The following is a 19,749-nucleotide window of genomic DNA, read 5'->3' as shown; positions in this document are numbered from 1 at the left end:
ATCTCTACTCTTTATATGATTTAATAGCTGCTGCTCCCCTGACACAGTAGGAATTTTTTCCTCTAGCTCCACCATTCACAAGCTATCAATACTGTTAGTTCTGGTGCTGGACATGCTATTTACTGTCAGAAGGGCGGTGTCAGGCAGCAGCAGACAAGGAGTGTGATTCTGAGTCCCGCCCACTATCTGACACCACCCTTCTGACATTACGGAACTTAAATAGCATATTAGGCACCAAAAGCAACTACACTTGTTGCTTGGAAATGGTGGAAGCTAGAGAGAAAATTCCAACTGCACTGGAATCAGTGGGGAGGAGGTGGTCCTCTTTAGATTGTACTACTGTATTCCTTCTACGGTCCTTTTAACAAGTGGGTGTCTCCTTGGCAAGAGACTACAAACAAATATTGTGTAGTCAGATTCTTCACTTCCTTTCCTCATCATTACAGAAAGAAAAAAAAAGTGCAAGGCAATTATAGTGAGAATCTTATTTGTGTTTGCTACATTGTAATGATACAGAATTCACACATTCCCGCTGACTACTCTTCTTTCAGATCTGCTCTATCTATCTGCAATGACTTTAAACGTACAGCCCATTTGCACAATGTATGGGAATTCTGCAAATGAATGATGCTGACGGACAAGTGATTGAGATTAAGCTGGGATTCCCTGCTTGGAGATACAACTGGTTAACTCAGTCTGGACACAGAGCAATCCATACTGTTCTCCCCTATACGAACAGACACCTCAATATTTATGTATTTTGAAATGGCACCCTGAGTGTATATAGACAACTACAGGCTCAAAATGCATTATATATAGATTTGTCTTGATTGCATAGTTGTTTTTTTTTTTTTTTTATAAAGAACATAGATACAGTATTCAAGATGGCAGAATAGACAGGGACTAGGCCTTACCCAATTTAGTGCCCTCTCTGAGAGATCTACTGTTTATGGCTAACCTATGAAACCTGAATGATCTGTCCATGGGATACAGCATTCATTTTGAGATCAGTCCGATACCCAAGCCTTGCACTGAACACTTAGCAGTGTGTACGGAGACAGAAGCAAATGGCTCTCAACACTGTGTAGAGGCCTGGCTATGCTATTAGAGCCGGCCACTATATACACCAATCTCTAATGACCTATCACAAGTCATTAATTTTTCCAGACAGTATTTCTAACATTAAGACTTTATGAGAAATCAAAAATATGAACAAAAGAACAGCAGTCCATAATCAGCATAAGGACTAAACCTTTCCACCTGCTCTTAGGACTGACTTCCATATCCAACCATAGGAAACATATTAATATAAAAGCAGCAGATTTACCAATCCCCTTTATTTAGTGTCTGTGAAATATTAAGATGCACTGAAGAAGTCCGGACATGGAATTTATCATTAGAAGTATCAGCAAAAAAAAGGACACAAATATCAAATCTAAATACCTGATCTGTTCAATCTCACTTACAATGATGTGTAATATGCCAATCTTAACACTGGTTAGAATTATTATAAAATAAGACGTGCCCACCTCTGAATAATCTTGTTGCATTCTCAGGTGACCCTTGTGCCTTAAGCGGACACGTACACCAAGTTATTCCAACCAGTTTTCTGGCACACAATATAAGAATGTATCAGGTTGATCTCCATTTCCATTATATCCATGCCTCACCTACTTAGTAATTTATGGAGCAAATACAACCATATGCAAATTTGGTTGCATGACTAATTTTATATATTTTACGTCTGAAAATGTATGATAAATTCCTCCAATGTCTTTAATCAGAAGTTGACTTGATCCTGCCGACTGTGAGAGCAGTCTGCGATCTCCATAGTGTGTCAGTGCTCCATTCAAAGCTAGAATAAATATAATAAAAAGAAATAGAAATCTAAAAAAGTCTAAAACTTCACTAGCTGTACTTTACAGATTAAAAGTCTATACTAACATATAAAAGAGGCCATCTGCAGGGCATGGCGGAGAAGTGGCATTAGATCAGACTGTGCGGCCAGGCACACCTTCACGAGGACATATAGAAAACTTAGTGGTCTTCTTAAAGAACTCCATCTCCTACTGTATACTACCTACATAAACCCTTCATTCCCAATAGTAAATGGCACTTTCTAGTATAAGCTGATCCACACAAGTATCCTTTGGCTGCATGAAGTATAGACAAGTACTGTGTACTCCGAGACAGGATCCCCAATAATGCAGAAAATGAAAGCTCTACCATACTATAGGCTTCTGTTACAGACCCATGCTGCTGCTGTCTACCCCTACCATGCTTTAAAGAGGACCCGTCACCAGGTCTAAAAAGCCTAAATGCCATATCAGCTGATCAGTGCTGTCACTCTGAGCGTATTGGCATTTCGGTTATCCAAATCCATTCCGCCTTTCTAAAGATACAATCCCTTTTAGAGTGGATGTACATTAGGTTACACTAGCCAAGTGGGTAGTAACGCTTTGGTTTCTTTGGGCATACTGCCCACTTAGCCCAACACTAAAAGGGTTTATGATTTTGGCATGGCTGAACGGATTCAGATACACAAAACACCCCAAAATCTTTGGTGGGTAGTGCCTATCAGTTGATGCAAGAGACTGGGCTTGTTAACTTGGTGACAGGTGCGCTTTAAAGTACATCTTGGCTTTGGCTTATTCAGGTTGGCCAATGTTACACAGAACAAAAGCTGTATGAATGTACTCAAAGCCAATTTCTATTACTGCAATAACAAATGCTGTTTCATGGGATTAAACCTCCAGTGGGAATGAGATTATCTTGTTATTTTTTCCACAGGAAAGTTCAGTATTCAGGAAGTCTACTGCAAAGGGATTTTCTAGATCCGTAATATTAAAGGGCTATTCTTAGGGGAGTGCAATATCAGAATGAAGGTCTGACTCTTGGCCCCCCATTGATCATCCTGGCGCTGCAGCCTCTTTATGACCAGAAATAGCGCTTTACAATCTTTAGTGGCTGTGCCAGGTACTACATATAAATCTGTAACAATAAGACTGAGCTGCAGTAAACCACAGCACCACATACATGTATGGCACTGTGCCCAGCACTTGCCTATCTTAGGTTATCAATCTTAAAATCTCAGAAAACCTCTAGAAGTTTTGATGGTGAAGTGGCAGGAAGACGGTATGTTCACACAGTGTTTTCTTCTTGCTGATTTAGGTATTTGCCACATCAGCATTAAAAACAACTTCTATCTACCCCCAAATGCCTCCCTTGGTCTCACATTTTCTACGAGAACGGAGTTCAATACCACAGGAAAAAAAACTGCAGGCCAAATCTTTCTGCGGATTTAGCACAAAAACAGCGGCTGTGGCCTCTCACAGATCAGTAGTGGTTTAGACTGATAAACCTCGACAGATATTACAAGGGTTATCCTCCGATATCTGCGGGAATTCCACATGTCAATTTTATCGGACGTGCAGCTGATCCATATTAAAAATTATTTTGAAAGTCTTATTATTTGTACGAACTGACCTCCAGGGTGGGACTTATGCAAACATTTTCTGTGTATGTTAATGGCAGCTATGGAAAGAGCTTAGCACAGCAGAGCTACACTGTTTCCAATGCTCAATGTCTGTTTCTGTAGCTCCCATTCATCTTTATGGGGAATACGAAAACAACAGAGTTGCATTGCTTGTTTTTTTGCATGTCCCACCCGGTTTGTGGGGATTTAATGAGCACTTATTCCCATCTTGACAGTGATTTGCTGACATTGGAATAACCCTTTAAGATTCTTCAATAAAGAGATGATCAGTGTAAGAGTTGCAAAAAGCCCATTAGATGTTAAGGGATGCAGAAAAGACATGTAGTGGATAATGGACCGAATCCAGATCCCTATTAAGACAAAAGTCTTCTAAATTATTGTGCTAAAAATTTACAGGTCATCCATTGACACCTTTACAATGGATGACCAAGAACTTTATGCTTACTAGTCTTTGATGCTATAAGAGAAATCTAGTCACCCATTAATAAGAGGACTTTGGTCTAGAAATGTCACTAGGCAACGAGAACTTCACCGCATTCTTAGCAAACTTTTATACTGCAGACTGAGTCAGTCCCTGTATGCAGACTGGTGCCCAAGCTGTCTGTCATCGTATGTGCTGTATCTCTTCACATGAATTCGACGAACGCGGTCTCGGAGTTCAAAACCTTCATCATCTTCACTGTGAGATGCTTGGCTGCGTGAGCGGCTTGTGGCTTCCAGGAGAGAATTGTCTGGGACTCGAGGGGTCTCATAAAGCAGTACGTTCAGGGTCTCTTCATAAATCCTTGCCTCAGGAAATTCAACCTGATCAGTGGAAGAGAAATACATTGCTTACTTATATTCTTACTTAAAAGTGTATCACCAAGTATAAAACAACGTTATTCACAATCGAATCACAGATGGATAGAAAAAGGCGTTAAATATACCTTGCTAAAGAAATAGGTTCCCTTACCCATTTATCACATTGAGCTACTTTTTACACTGAATTTTCATTTTATCCCATTCTATTATCTATATTAAAAAAAATAAATACTGAACTCTGGCCACTAAGTCAAATAACATACTGGGACTTTTGGTCTAGTGCTGGTTTTCTGTAGATTTCTTTGCAGCAGCCCCTCACTTATCAGCACCCTGATGATCACAGTTATCATGTATATGTACAATGTACTTTTGTGCAATGACCTCTCGAGAGGTCACAGAGCATGCCTAGAAAACTTTCTAATACAAGTCAATAGTGTCTGCTCCATCCCCAGGAGACAAGAAGTGAAACAGTTTTAGGCTTTGTGGCAAGAGTTTGCAAGATTTTTAGGATTTCAATTAAAGATAATAACATGGAAAATGAAAAACAACATAGTTACATATAGTTAGCATGGTTGAAAAAAAAATTCAAAAATGTCAAATGACACAAGTCCACCAAGTTCACCAGCGGGTGGGAAACATCATCACAGTCTATACCTTTCCATAACCATCAAAGCTATTCCACACATCCCAAGTGAAGAAGCCTGGTCATCTCTTGAAAGTAAACCTTTTTTTCTCCAGACGGAGGGAGTGTCCCCTTATGAGGGGATTTTACATGGAACAGCTTCTCTCCATATTTCCTATATGGGTCATTTATATGGTGTGAAATGGAAAAGGTTGGTTTGCGACACTCCTTCAGTAACAAACTTTTCTTTTATTTAATCCATTAAAAAGAGACACAACAAAAAAAAAAAAAAAAAAAAAAAGGAAGTGCAAAAAACACAAGAGGGGTGCATTTAAAAGAAACCGCTTACGCGTTTCGGGAACATCGCTGCCCCGTAGTCATAGCCTGTTTCCCTAAAGGAAAAGTCCAGAATATATACCTAATGGGGTGTAACCCCTTCTCATTAGTTAATTAACTTACGCAGCTACAACCTGTGATGTTAATACAAGGAATATCCTTACAAATAAAGTTGTTACAAAAAGAGCATAAACAAAACTCTATAATAGTATAAACAATGATAATGTGACATAATAAACATACAAATTTCAACATAAATATAAACATATACATATGCCAGTGTGAATAAAATGCTATGAATATAAAATCTAGATTTAGCTTTAGTGCATACAAAACACTACAAGGTATTGTCCTAAAAGGATAAGGTGTTACTCTGTAAAGGATAAGTTATTGCAAGGGGCTCTGCGTTTGACTAGTCATCCATTCTTTTTTTGTATCGCGGTCATTTATATATTTACACAGGTTTATTGTATTTCCCCTTAAACGTCTCTTCTCCAGACTAAACAGATTTAACTCCTTTAGTCTCTCCTCGTAACCTGAGATCCTCCATGCCCAGAAACGCTCCAGTGACACATCCATCTTCTTCTCCAGCGTCACCTTTGTGTCTTCATCTAAAAGCGTCAATTGCGCATGTGTGTTGGCTATTTTCCTGTGGTCTCTCCCGTTCGGCCACAGGGAAATGGCCAACACACATGCGCAGTCGGCGCTTTTGGATGAAGATAAAGGTAACGCAGGAAATGAGACGGTCCGGAGAAGAAGATGGAGGAGTCGCTGGAACGTTTTCAGACAGCGCTGGGGGCGCCCCTTCTGCTGTTTGAGCGCATGGGAACGCTCCCAGTACTATCTGAACACTCATTTATATATGGAAGAAAAGTTATTTCTCTGTGAACGGCAAATAATAAAGGTAAGAGAAGAAAAGCCTTCCTTAAGACTATTCCTATGTGTTAAAAAAGGGAATTCTAATGATAGAATCCCTTTAATATGTACACCTTCAAGTGTTTGGCTTAACCCTTTCACTGCCAAGCACGCAACTCTACGTCCTCCCAAGGTGGCACCTCAGTAGCGGAGGACGTAGCTACTACGTCCTCCCTACTAATACCGATATCTCCGGACTACATCAACATATCTTGATGCTTTAAAATGCATTTTAAAGAGGAGAATCTCATCAAGAACTTGATGAAAGAACTTACAGTTTTGGATGCTGCAGGTGTCTGCTTTAAGAAAATATATAGGTATGGGGGGGTGGATGCTTTGTTAATGTTGCAATTTAGGTTTGATTGATCCATCTCAAAACTGTGAAAACTTCTCTGGCTACTGGAGGTGCAAAATTTCCAGAGACCTTTGGCAGTTAAAGGGTTAAAAAAAAACCCAAAAACCTTCCATAAACTGCATATGTAATTTCAGTCCTGTGGGAACTACTCAGAAACTGTAATGTTTTTTTTTCCTGACTATTCCATCTCCTCCCACACAAAGGTAAAATTTTGAAAGGTCACCTAGCCTGGAGAACAATGCCATTCATTGTCACAAAGTTAGTATTCTCTGAATATACTTATTGTTCCCACACATTTGATTCTTGGCTGCTGGATTAACGAAAGGTAAGACTTATATATAATAAAAAAAAAAATAAAAATAAAAAAAAAAGTAAAAGTTTCTCTCTATTTCCAAAAGCAAAATAAACAATTCTACTAAGTTACACTCAATTGTTTGTGTTTAGGTGAAAGTTGCATAGTTGCAGCCAGACTCTTCATCGTATTGGTTAGTGTAGAGCAGGGATAGGGAACCTTGGCTCTCCAGCTACTGTGAAACTACAACTCCCATCATGCTCCATTCACTTCCATGGGAGTTCCAGGAACAACAGAGCAAGTATGCATGCTGGTAGTTGTAGTTTTGGAGAGCTGTACGTTCCCGAACCCTGGTGTAGAGCAATGGTTTCTCAAGCTTTTCATGCGAAGCACCCTTTAAGTGAGAAAACGTTCGAACCGCACCACTCAGAACAGCTGGACTTAGTGGCCCCTTGAGAACCTCTGGTGTAGAGGTTGCACAATATAAACCATAAACTAGTGAAAGAAGGTGGAATTTGCTAAACCTGTGAAACAGTTGAGAGCGCTGTTTCACAAGCTATGATACGTGTTCAGTTGAATCCCAGGTTCAGAGTGAGATCAATACACAGAAAGCTGCTTTTCTCTGTTGCAGATTTTGCTGTGATTTTTTTGAGCCAAAGCCAGGTATGGATTGAGCAGAAGGGAAAAATATAAAAGCTTCCTTTATAGGTCTCATTCCTTTTGTAGCCACATCTGGATTTTGCTCAAAAATATGCACCAAAATCTGCATCTATATTAAAAAAAAGGTAGCATTTGTGCAGTCTTAGAAGGGTTTTTGGGTACTTGATATCAGATGATTTTGATAGCACTCCCATGCGACATTCATTGGTCACATTGCCTGACTGCTGCTCAGTCCCATCCAAGTCTGAGCTACAAAACACTGCCATTGTACTAATGTATAGTAAGCTGTCCTTGGTAATACTAAAGAGGCCTGCACTGGTCACCCCTATACTGCAACCCCCAGGGGTTCCAGGTGTCAAACCATTGCCAATAGTTAATTTATGAACTACCTTAAGGATAGGTCCTCAATTATAAAGACTGGACAAATCCCCTTAAATGAGGCTGAATTTACACTTATGCTCAGAGTGTGGCCAAAAACTGCACGGACATGAAGATTTTCAACAGAATACAATTGTAACCAGTTTCATTTTTGATGGCTGCACACTGTAGCTCCTGAAAAATTTGGGAAACAGCATAGCCTGTGAAGCCATTACAAATAAAAAGTGCTTTTAGCTACATTTATTTCAAACCGTACCAATCTCTATGTTGGGGAACATTTGGTCGGATCCCAGAGGTACCTCAGCTATGGTTTAGCTGCAAAAATGCTGGTATTACTGGTATATAGATATTTTGATATGATACCTTTGTTTGCTTCTTTTCGGTGGCATAAACGATAGACGTGCAGCAGACCTCAGCCAACTTCCGACCCTGACCATAGAAGGACCAGCAGCAGATCTCATCCCCAATCACATCTTTCATAAATAAGACTCGGCCATTGAAGCGGAGGGAAAGCTTGTCAAACAGCTCAATATTTTTCAGAAGGTTGTCGTCAGAGTTGCTAAAGGAGTTAAATTAATTTAAAGGAGAAAAGAACATTGGTCATACAAATCTGGTATAAACATGCTTTGTACTAACTAAAAGGCAAAAATATTGGGGGACGTTAAATAACATGGGCCTATATGGAAAAACACTAATTTTTCATGACTTTTGAACTTCTGAAAGAGATCTCCCTGTATTGCAGTCCACATTATTCAGTTTGTGTTAAAGAAGGTGTCCACACACACAATGATAATGTCCAATTATGTATAATGGACGTTGTATATGTTGTATCAGGCTGACCCATATATGAGCAGCTCAAGGCACAGTGTGTTGCCGCCTATGACAGATATATGACTCTCAATCCATAACACTAGGCTTTGTGAGTTATTAATAATCAGATACTACTCCTCCCAATAGACTGACATTATGTGTGATATAAAGGCAGATACAACAAAAGGTAAAAACACAAGTGTAAAGTAACACCCACCTGGTGTAGGAGTATTTGTTGTTGCTTCTGTTATATAAGAGCTTGACCACGGGCTGTTTGGAAACACAGACGTTAAAATACTGTATTGCATACTGAACACACAGAACTTTGACCATGACAAGCCTAAAAAAAGCAATGCTATGAGACAGTACAACCATCTTTACCAGTAAAGGATTTGCATCTCAGGAGAATGAAGGCACAAAATGCACTCCAGAACAATTTGATTGTATATACACACAATGGACAAAATTGTTGGTACTCCTTGTTTAATGCAAGAAAAACCCACAACGGTCACAGAAATAACTTGAATCTGACACAAGTAATAATAACCAAACTACATGTGGACAAGCCACAAAGCTTCTGGGAGAACGTCCTATGGACAGATGAGACAAAAATCAAACTTTTTGGCAAGGAACATCAGCTCTATGTTCACAGATGGAAAAATTAAGCATATCTTGAAAAGGACACCGTCCCTGCTGTGAAACATGGAGGAGGCTCTGTTATGTTCTGGGGCTGCTTTGCTGCATCTGGCACAGGGTGTCTTGAATCTGTACAGGGCACAATGAAATCTCAAGACTATCATGGGAGTCTAGAGAGAAATGCGCTGCCCAGTGTCAGAAATCTTGGTCTCAGTTACAGGTCATAGGTCTTGTAACAGGATAATGACCCAAAACACACAACTAAAAACACTTAAGAATATCTAGGAGGAAAACATTTTACTATTCTGAAGTGGCCTTCTATGGGCCTTGAACTACATGCTATTGGGCATCTTTGGAAGGAGTTGAAACATGCCGTCTGGAGAAGGCACCCTTCTATCCCGAGACAACTGGAGGAGTTTGCTCATGAGGAGAGGCCAAAATACCTGCTGACAGGTTCAGAAGTCTCATTGACAGTTACAGGAATTGTTTGATTGCCTCATAAGGTTGTGCAACAAAATATTAAGTTACGAGAACCATCATTTCTGTCCAGGCCTGTTACATGAGTTTTACTTTTTTTAAAAAAATTCTGTTGAAGCGAAAGGCAATGTCTGACTTTCATTTGTTCATTTCCATAGAATTTTTATTTATTACTTTTGCCAGATTCAAGTTATTTCTGTGACCATTGTGGGTTGCTCTTTCATTAAACGAGGGAAACCAACAATTTTGTCCACGTGTCTATCTTTGTATCTGAATATGACACCGACAATCCATCAAATCCAATGAAAATATTTTACTGTCATACTGCCCCCAGTAAAATGACTTCGTACTGTACTGACTTATTATAAGTCATCGTAGCATTAGGCTGAGAACAACATTTCATTACTCTGCCTGAAGCCAGCAGACGCCTAATATAAGTGATGACGTGAACATCAGCAGAGCAGGCACCTTAGCAGATGACTCAATCAGCTTCTCTTCTTCCTTCTGAGACGTGATGATGGGGACATTACATACAGCTTCATATGACTCATTCTTTTCCTGAAAGAAGGAAAAATGGAGACAATGAAAAAATCTGCTGCATTGTTTGCAGTCTTGTCTACTCCATAACCATATAACGTTCTTAGGTATAAAGGGACAGAAATAGAAGAGTAGCAGAGCCTGCTGGAAACAGCTGGGGCTCTAAGATGATATTTTTTTTATAGATGAAACTCTATAGAGAACACTTCTAAAAGTTTCATGCACTCAGTAGAGGATTATAGATGATCTTCTAGATATAGAAAAAAAATTGTACACAGGCTTACGTCACATTAGTAAGATGTAAAAGTATAACAGACTATATTGCATGCTGAAAACAGTAGCATCTAATGTCAGCCACAAGGGACCCTTATATAAGTCGTGGACCTCCCGGACAATTAATTCTATACTACGGGCTGCGATATAACACGTAGTCTACTTTACACCGTATATTCTCCTGCTAGCCCTCATATTAGTCAGACAAGGCACTGAACATCACATCACCCACTGTCACCTCCATACTCCACGGATCACTAACATGTCTCCTGCACACCGTCTACTCTCCTCACCTAGTGCCACTTCATGTGCCTTGTGTGGCTAACTGTGTGATGCACCCGCTCTATCCTTCTCACTGAGAATATTCACCAGAGCTTCCATTAGAAACTTGCACTGAAATGCATTTCAGGAAGCTCAGGGGCTGCCATTATATTCCAGGTAATGTCAGACAGTCTCATAGGCTTCAGACAGAGGTCACCCCATCATAGGTTATTTAGCCCTTGTTGGTGGCCTCCTAGCAAATGCCCTCACTCCCCTGCAGTGCACTCTCAACTCCAACGTTCATTTATTCCACTTCTCTCCACATGTGCCAATCCCTTACGTGGCTATTAATCACCCGGCAAATACAGTTTAACATGCCAACACTAACAAACAAGGCTGTCCACAACCTGTCTCCTCCATACACCTCAGACCTAATTTCCCACTACCTACCCAACTCTTTGCTTCTGCTCTTATCCATTCTACACACAACCTTATCCAAGACTTCACTCCTGCATTCCCCCCCATACTCTGGATCCCAGTATCATGATAGATATGATGGTCCCCAATAATCTCTACCTTCAAGAGGATTCTGAAGGCTCATCTTTTCAGGAAAGCCTACAACCCTCAGTAACCCCACTGCCACCACTCCACCATCTGTACTGCTTCTGCCCTCAACTATTATCTCTACCCCCTTCCCTCATAGATGGCAAACCCCTGCGGGCAGGATCCTTTATCTGTACCAGTTGGTCACTAGGTTAGTATCGTACTTGTTTTTGTGTTTTGTATGTAAACCACCACAGAATGGTTCTCTAAAATTACATAATAAGGCCCCATTCACATGGGGCGTGGATGGTGGATTTTGGTCCTGATTCTGATGCGGAAAGCATCAGAGTTCCAACAGTTGCGGCACTCCAGTCCGGCGTTGGCCCAAATGAACAGGTCTAGCCCGGAGTGTTCTGCCGTGTGGAGGACGACGAGGCTGAATCAGCTGAGGAATCCGCCTGAAGAAAGGCCGGCTTGCTTCTTTTTTTCCGTGAGCGGCAACATGCATACATAGACCGCTATTGTGACGGGGTGGATACACAGACCGCTATTGTGACGGGGTGGATTATGACGTTGATTCTGCACCAAAATCCGCCCCCTCTTGCCCCGTTTGAATGGGGCCTGATAGTAATACTAATAAAAAGACCGTCTAATTTCAAGAGCAACTAGAAATGTGAATACGCCGATTGAATGATGCCGTGTGATATAACAGCACAAATTACATTGGAATATCTGTATACTTGCTCCCTTTATGCTTCTGGCAGGCTGGTCCATCAATAAATCATTTTCACAGAATTAGTCATTCGCTTCACATTCGGACCATTTTTAAAAATGTTTTAATCCTGTTCTCTCATAAAACATAAATGACAGCTAAACCTCTCATATCTATTAGCTGGGGCCTACATCAGACGGAGGCTCAGCAGCAAACTTTGTGGAAAATCAGGTCTTTCTTTGTAGTCGTTTATGTATCAAACACATTGAAGAGCATAAAATATCATAAAACACATCACAAGGGACGTAAGCACGGAGATCACAGGGGGAAACAGAGGAGGAGGAAATGTATTCTCTCACCAGTAATGCTGTCTGACACTTGTCTAATAAGCCCTGAATGAGGTAGTATTTAGCTTCTGCCATCAGTTCCTGTATCTCATGTCTGTTCTTTGGAAGAGCAATAGTGTCATCTCTAAGAAAGTTTAAAATGGTCCCAAAATGCTTCCCACAACGGTCAATGAGGATCCAGCCTGAAAAGAGAAGACTAGGATTAACACGTAATTCCATCCACAATATTACTCTACATATAAAGTAGAGTAACCTTGTAAATGTATATGGCTCTCCTGCTGAATTACAGCCCGTGTTTCACAGCACCAAACAGAATTTCACAGGATTTAGTGATAAAATTTCCCACCATTCCTTGCTGACTCAATATCTGCACGGAGCTTAACAGGGTGTTCCAGCTCCTATTTTTAACCTCTGCAGAGGCTCAGGGATCCGTCAGAGTCTCCGTTTGGGTCTCTGATGTTCCTAAACCTTGGTCCTTATGTGACTGACTGATTGGCGGACACGTTGACATATGGGCAGGATGTCAGCAAAGTCTGGAGACCCCAATAAAGACTTTCTGCTGGCTTTCTAGCCGAATAGAGAGGCGACTATACAGTGGCCCAGATTCATTAACATTAGAAAGTGTAAGCTAAAGACAAGCAGTCTGAAAACACGCCAGATTTATTGCAGTATGACAAATCTGGCGTACCTAGAGACTGGCTAGTCTATGTTTATACCACTATTTAGATTTAGATGAGTAATGCTAGGTTCACACCTGCATTTGTGTTTTCGCTTGGAGACCCAAAAAACGAAAGCCCGCGGACCCCAGAGACTATAATGGGGTCCACTGGATTTCCGGCCAAAAAATTCAGAGAGAAAAGTCCTCTTTGCAAGACTTTTCTCTCTGCATTTTTTAAGCAGATTCAGAGACGGAATTGCCAAACTGAGAGAAGGTGCAGGTGTGTACCCAGCCTTACTTTGATCATCTGTAATTTTATGACACCAATCTTTCCAGTCACTGATTGTGGCTCCAAGCAGAACACTGAGGGCAATATCATATCCTTATATGGGTCAGTTGTTCAAAACTAATGTTCTTGATAAATCGTGCATTAATAGATGCCAATGATACATAAGCAGCTTTTGTTGAGATCTCAGCCGCACATGGCCCTGCAGATAAATGAAATCTGTATGGGAATGAACAAAATGGATGAGCCCTAGAAGGGCCACTCTTAGGCATGGTTTATACTGCGCTTTTTTGCTGTAGATCTGCAAGCAGTTATGTACATATTACTACACAACAGCTATTAGATTGGAAGCCTTTGATTTACTGGTATAGTACAAATGTGCTGTTTATTACTGCATGAACTTCATAAAAATAAAAAAAACAAAACTGTGTAAACCCAGTCTCAAACGCATCATAGGGGGCGTTCACACTAGCTGTGTCCGTTACATTTTGCATTGATTTAATGGGACATCGGGTGTGTTCTTTTACAGTCAGTGTCTGTCCTTAAAGGGACTCTATCAGCAAAATCATGCTGATAGAGCCCCACATATGCATGAATAGCCTTTAAAAAGGCTATTCAGGCACCGTAAATGTTGTATTAAACAGACATCTTATACATCTTAGAAATATTAGACATCTTTGTGAAAGGACACTTAAGGACAGACACGGACTGTAAAAGAACGCATCCGATGTCCCATTAAATCAATGCAAAATGTAACGGACACAGCTAGTGTCCGCTGCTAATGTCCGCGCAAGATTTTGTGTGGACATTAGCATCGGACACTGACGGTAGTGTGAACGCCCCCATAGGCATCTTCCATGTTTCTCAAATTCTATAGTCTCAAACCAAGCCCTCAAGGAGCCTTGACAGTTCATGTTTTGAGAATTTCCAACAGAACAGACAAAAACACTTCAAACAAATGAAACAAAAAAAAACAACTTACCTTCTTTGTCCGTGAGAACCTCCATCCGACCACTGAACATTGCCTTCAGCATAGTGTCTTGTCTTGTCAAGACCTGTACCGTGGTGTAGTACAAAGATCCACCCACATTCAGCCTCACATATTTGTTCCCAAGGCAGCCCCCTTTAAAGCTGTATATTTTGGGTTTGGCCCCTGAAGCAGGGCACATCGCTGTCAGACAAGTGTCACCAGACATCTCTCGTTGCAAATAAACAATGACTCTGCACACAGTGGGCTTCACGTGTGCCGCCGTGGTGGGAGGGGGCAAGCTGAAGACACGCCCTAGTTAGCAGCAAAGTGGAGCCTGCTAACTTATCCGAATCCCTGGAAACAAAATGAAAAAGGACATATTATATAACTATGATCAACTGGATCAAACAAAATGGGGTCCATTTATTAAAACAGTCTAAACTCAAAACTGGACAGCACAGATTTCACTTTGTATTCTCTTCCCGAAAAGTAACACTGTGATTGGATGCTATGGGCAAATAAGACAAGTTTGAGTTTAGATTGCTTTAATAAATATGCCCAAATATCATCAGCCATACGTGCCTGCACTACAGTATATCTTTTATGTACCCCTGCAATAATACAGCATATTAAGCAGCTCTGCAATGATACATGTTAATATTTAATACAGTATTACAATGTCAGGTAAGAGTCTAGAAGAAATAATCCCTACTATACACAACTGTAAACATTAAATGGGTTGTCCAATTTATTTTTAATGATAATCATGGCTCAGGAAAGATCATGCATAAGAGGTCAGTGAGGGGTTTGACACCTGGGAACCCTGCTGATCAGTCGTCTGAAGAGGTTGCGGTGCTCATACAAATGATGTGACCTCTTCACTGTTTACATCACACACTGACTGACTCAGTGCTCATGTGATTTAATACAGCCTTACCTCATTCACTTCTAGGGACGAAGCTGTAATTACATTACATGGCCACTATGACACAAAGGGTCTGTGATGTAATCAGTGAAGAGGTCATGGCACTTGTAGGCCCCTTTAACCAACTGATCATTGGGGTTACTGGATACTGAACCCTCACTGATCTCTTATCAGTCAATGAAAAGGTGTTGGACCACCCCTTTAAAGAAAAATACTGGCCTTTATTAATAAGTCGAAAGCTCTAGTCATTCCTCAAAGAACAATGAAGCTGGTTACGTAGATTAAAGTTGTACAAAATATAAAGGTTTTCCACACCCCAAAATCCACTGAATTTTGCTTGGAAAAGTGAGGGGGAACCTACTGTGCTTGGGAAAATAAGAAAGGACTTGTGAACACTAGGGAAGCTGGGCTATGTCACTGACTGGAGAAGTAGTAGATAATGAAGGACAATAGATAAGGAGTGACTGAATCTTTACTACTACAGAGAAAGGTGTTGGCACTCCTATAACAACAGAGTAACTGTATTCTTGTATGGAGAGTGGGTTCTGGTCCCACTATGTCACCAAACCGGTTTGACTTAGGGTCACTAGTAAGGGCGTTGTCTAAATGGTCTTCCATCATCTTCATTTTTGACTTTGCTGTAGGGAAATCACTAGGTCGCTACCTCTTGGAGTGAACCGAGTGTTGGCGACTGCTAACCGGACAGGTCAGGTACTATGGTACAGAATACAGGCCAAGAGCAGAGCGGGCAGCACAGGTACAATAGAGTACAAAGGCAGGAGATCTAGGCTAATGTTCAGGAACAGGCCAGAGTCAAGAATGGAATATAGATAAATGCTGCTGCACACCAATAACGTGAAAAGGTGAACAATTTATTGAAGCATAGACGCCATGAACAAGTTTGTAAAGCATACAAGAATATAGTAGTCACTAGATCATTGTAATAAACATGACGTTTCGGTCACAGACCTTCATCAGATAAGATCTAGCGTACTGCAGAGTGCGTATTGGAGTCATGGCGTCTCTGCAGTACGCTAGATCTTATCTGATGAAGGTCTGTGACCGAAACGTCATGTTTATTACAATGATCTAGTGACTACTATATTCTTGTATGCTTTACAAACCTGTTCATGGCGTCTATGCTTCAATAAATTGTTCACCTTTTCACGTTATTGGTGTGCAGCAGCATTTATCTACATTGTATTCGAGTCGTAGGACTCCCTGTCTGCTAGCACCCAAATTCATCCATTATTAGTGTGCAGTTCCATTGCTTTCTTTATATAGAGTCAAGAATGGAGACAGCAGACAGGGAAAGGTCAAACATGGTAAATCAAAAAGTTATCAGTTTCTAAGGATCTCCAAGGCCAGGCTTCCAAGGTCCTGCTTGTAGATTTTTGTTTTCCAAAAATTTGCATTAACCTTTCCATCACCAGGTTGTGCTGGTCCTAGAACTGGCTAGAACTTGTTCAGACATATCTTAAAGGGTTTGTATGAGCTGTTCCTAATTCCGCAGGTCAACACCTTTCTATTGCAATATCTGACACGGTTCAGGGACAGAAGTTGTGCTATTTCTAGGGATTAAAGAAGCACTTCAGTAAAGAAAAAAATAAAAGGTTTGTCTCTTATTTTGAAGTGCCATTGTGAAGTGTAATGTTACTAAGTAACTTACTGGCAGTTTCTTATGAAGTTATGTGCTCCCCTGCAAAGCACTGACTACCTCTTCACCCCGCACAGTGGGAACATTTATTAAGAATTTATATCAATTCTGTTGCGTAAAAAAGGGGGGTCCTCAGCAGATTTATGATCATTTATGCCAGTGTACTGATGTGAATAATGCCTGAAAACTATGCCAGGTATGGTGGTCTTCAGTGCAGGCGTACAACCCTGCGGATGCTGCAAGAGGAGGAGTGCGGCTCGTTCAAGTGAGGTGCCGCAGGAGATGCCAGTGGTCAAACTATCAATGTAGGTCTATGGCAGTCAGATGGTAGCTCTAATAGACTTGCATTGGGAGTCTGACCCATTCATGTAGGAAACTTTGCAGAGGAGAGCACATAACTTCACTAACATTACGTAAGCTTTATTTTCAAATAGGTGGGGAAACCTTTGTTTTTTACTGGAGTGTTTCTTTAATACTCTGACAACTAACTTTTTATAGATAGATAAATATAGGATGTTAAGCTGGTTTGAGCACTTTAATAGTTTTCTAGACCGATCTTGTCTCTTTACTATGTACAGAAACACACACTCCTCTCTGCAGGAAAGCAGATTGGAAAAGCCTTAATATCAGAGGCTTTCACTGTGCTCTCATTTCCTCTATACTCCTATGGGATGGACCTTGTGCTAAAATTAATCCTTGGAAAACAGTTCAGATTACCCGTCGTCCTGTTTCCGTCAATTTATATAAATGACTCAGAGGACAACACAAAAGTGAAGCCAGGATAAGAGGATGTCTCTATGGGAGAAGCTAGTATAGCACATCACAGCAACGAGACCGTAGGGCTAGAAGGATGCATAAATATGCACACAAATGTATATACAGCAGATATTATACAGTGTATATCAGTCATATGCCATAGACAGAGCACACACATGTATCATTATATACAGCAGATATTATACACTGTATATCAGTCATGTGCCACAGACAGAGCACACACAAATGTATCTTTATATACAGCATATACTATATACTTTATACCAGTCATGTGCCAGGCAGAGCGTGCACACACACGTATCATATACAGCAAATATTATACGCCGTATATTAGACAAATATTATAGACAGAGCACACACAAATGTATCATTATATACAGCATATATACTGTATATCAGCCATGTGCCAGACAGAGCGTGCGCACACACATATCATATAGAGCAAATATTATACGCTGTATATTAGACATGTATTATAGACAGAGCACACACATGTATCATTATATACAGCAGATATTATACATTGTATATCAGTCATGTGCCATAGACAGAGCACACACAAATGTATCTTTATATACAGCATATACTATATACTGTATACCAGTCATGTGCCAGGCAGAGTGTGCACACACACGTATCATATACAGCAAATATTATACGCTGTATATTAGACAATTATAGACAGAGAACACAAATGTATCATTATATACAGCATATATACTGTATATCAGCCATGTGCCAGACAGAGCGCGCGCACACACATATCATATAGAGCAAATATTATATGCTGTATATTAGACATGTATTATAGACAGAGCACACACATGTATCATTATATACAGCAGATATTATACAGTGTATATCAGTCATGTGCCATAGACAGAGCACACACATGTATCATTATATACAGCATGTATTATACAGTGTATATCAGTCATGTGCTAATTTACAAGAATCTCAGCTTCTACCTCCCATCCCCCATGGGCACACTACAAGTCTCAGCTTCTACCTCCCACCCTTCATGGGCACAGGACAAGTCTTAGATTTTGTTTCCTTCTCCCTGTGGGCAGACTACAAGTGTTACCTTCTGTCTCCTTCTCCCCCTCGTAGGTGCACTACATGTCTCAGCACCCCTCCCCCATGGATACACCACAGGTCTCAGATTTCTGTCCCTCCCCCCACCATGGACACACAAATCTCAGATTTCTGCCTCCCTGTGGACACTGTACAACTCTCAGCCCCACCTCCCCTCCCCCACCGATACACTACAAGTCTCAGCCCCACCTCCCCTCCCCCACCGATACACTACAAGTCTCAGCTCCACCTCCCCTCCCCCACCGATACACTACAAGTCTCAGCTCCACCTCCCCTCCCCCACCGATACACAAGTCTCAGCTCCACCTCCCCTCCCCCACCGATACACTACAAGTCTCAGCTCCACCTCCCCTACCGATACACTACAAGTCTCAGCTCCACCTCCCCTCCCCCACCGTTACACTACAAGTCTCAGCTCCACCTCCCCTCCCCCACCGATACACTACAAGTCTCAGCTTTCGGCCTCCCCGTGTGTTCCCTTGTCTGCACCTCCGGCCTCACTTCCTCGCAGTTTACCCCACTAGTTTCAGAGCTTTTCCCCGACAAGTCTTAGCCTCAGTCTTCGGCTCATCCCCTTCCACTGGGAACACAACAAGTAGCAGCCACACCTCTTTGCGCACCACAAGTCCCAGCTTCCTTCCTCGCACCGTACACACAAGCCCCAGTCCGTTTCCCTCTCGCCCCTCGGAGCACCGGAGAACTATCTACCATGGCACCGAGAGCCCTCTGAAACCGACCTGTCACCGCGAGCCGAGCACCACTCTCCCTCACGCCTCTTCACTCACTTCTCCCCAGTTTCTCCCATCTCTTCCAGCAGAGTGAGGTCACTTCCGGTAGCAGTTGCCCCAGTAACTGCACTTGGCACCACGGGATAGGGAATAGTTTGGTTTCGCGTTGCTCTATGGGACATGTAGTCCTATGACGTAGTGT

General features: G+C 41.3%; 1 protein-coding gene across 1 annotated transcript; it reads right to left on the bottom strand.

Moving 5' to 3' along the window:
• Nucleotides 1-19,645, bottom strand: TNFAIP1 (TNF alpha induced protein 1). Its single transcript, XM_075263957.1, has 7 exons — nucleotides 19,557-19,645; nucleotides 14,378-14,719; nucleotides 12,464-12,633; nucleotides 10,247-10,336; nucleotides 8,883-8,935; nucleotides 8,219-8,414; nucleotides 1-4,300 (listed from the first exon to the last, which is right to left on the bottom strand). The coding sequence occupies exons 2-7, from the start codon at nucleotides 14,589-14,591 to the stop codon at nucleotides 4,064-4,066; spliced, it is 960 nt and encodes a 319-aa protein (XP_075120058.1). The 5' UTR covers nucleotides 14,592-14,719; nucleotides 19,557-19,645; the 3' UTR covers nucleotides 1-4,063.
• Between the last annotated feature and the right edge of the window lie 104 nt (nucleotides 19,646-19,749).

The sequence above is a fragment of the Leptodactylus fuscus genome, chromosome 2 (assembly GCF_031893055.1).
Source record: "Leptodactylus fuscus isolate aLepFus1 chromosome 2, aLepFus1.hap2, whole genome shotgun sequence".
NCBI classification, from domain to species: Eukaryota; Metazoa; Chordata; class Amphibia; order Anura; family Leptodactylidae; genus Leptodactylus; species Leptodactylus fuscus.
Note: the sequence above shows the minus strand (reverse complement) of the source record. Positions and strands in the feature narration are given on the sequence as shown.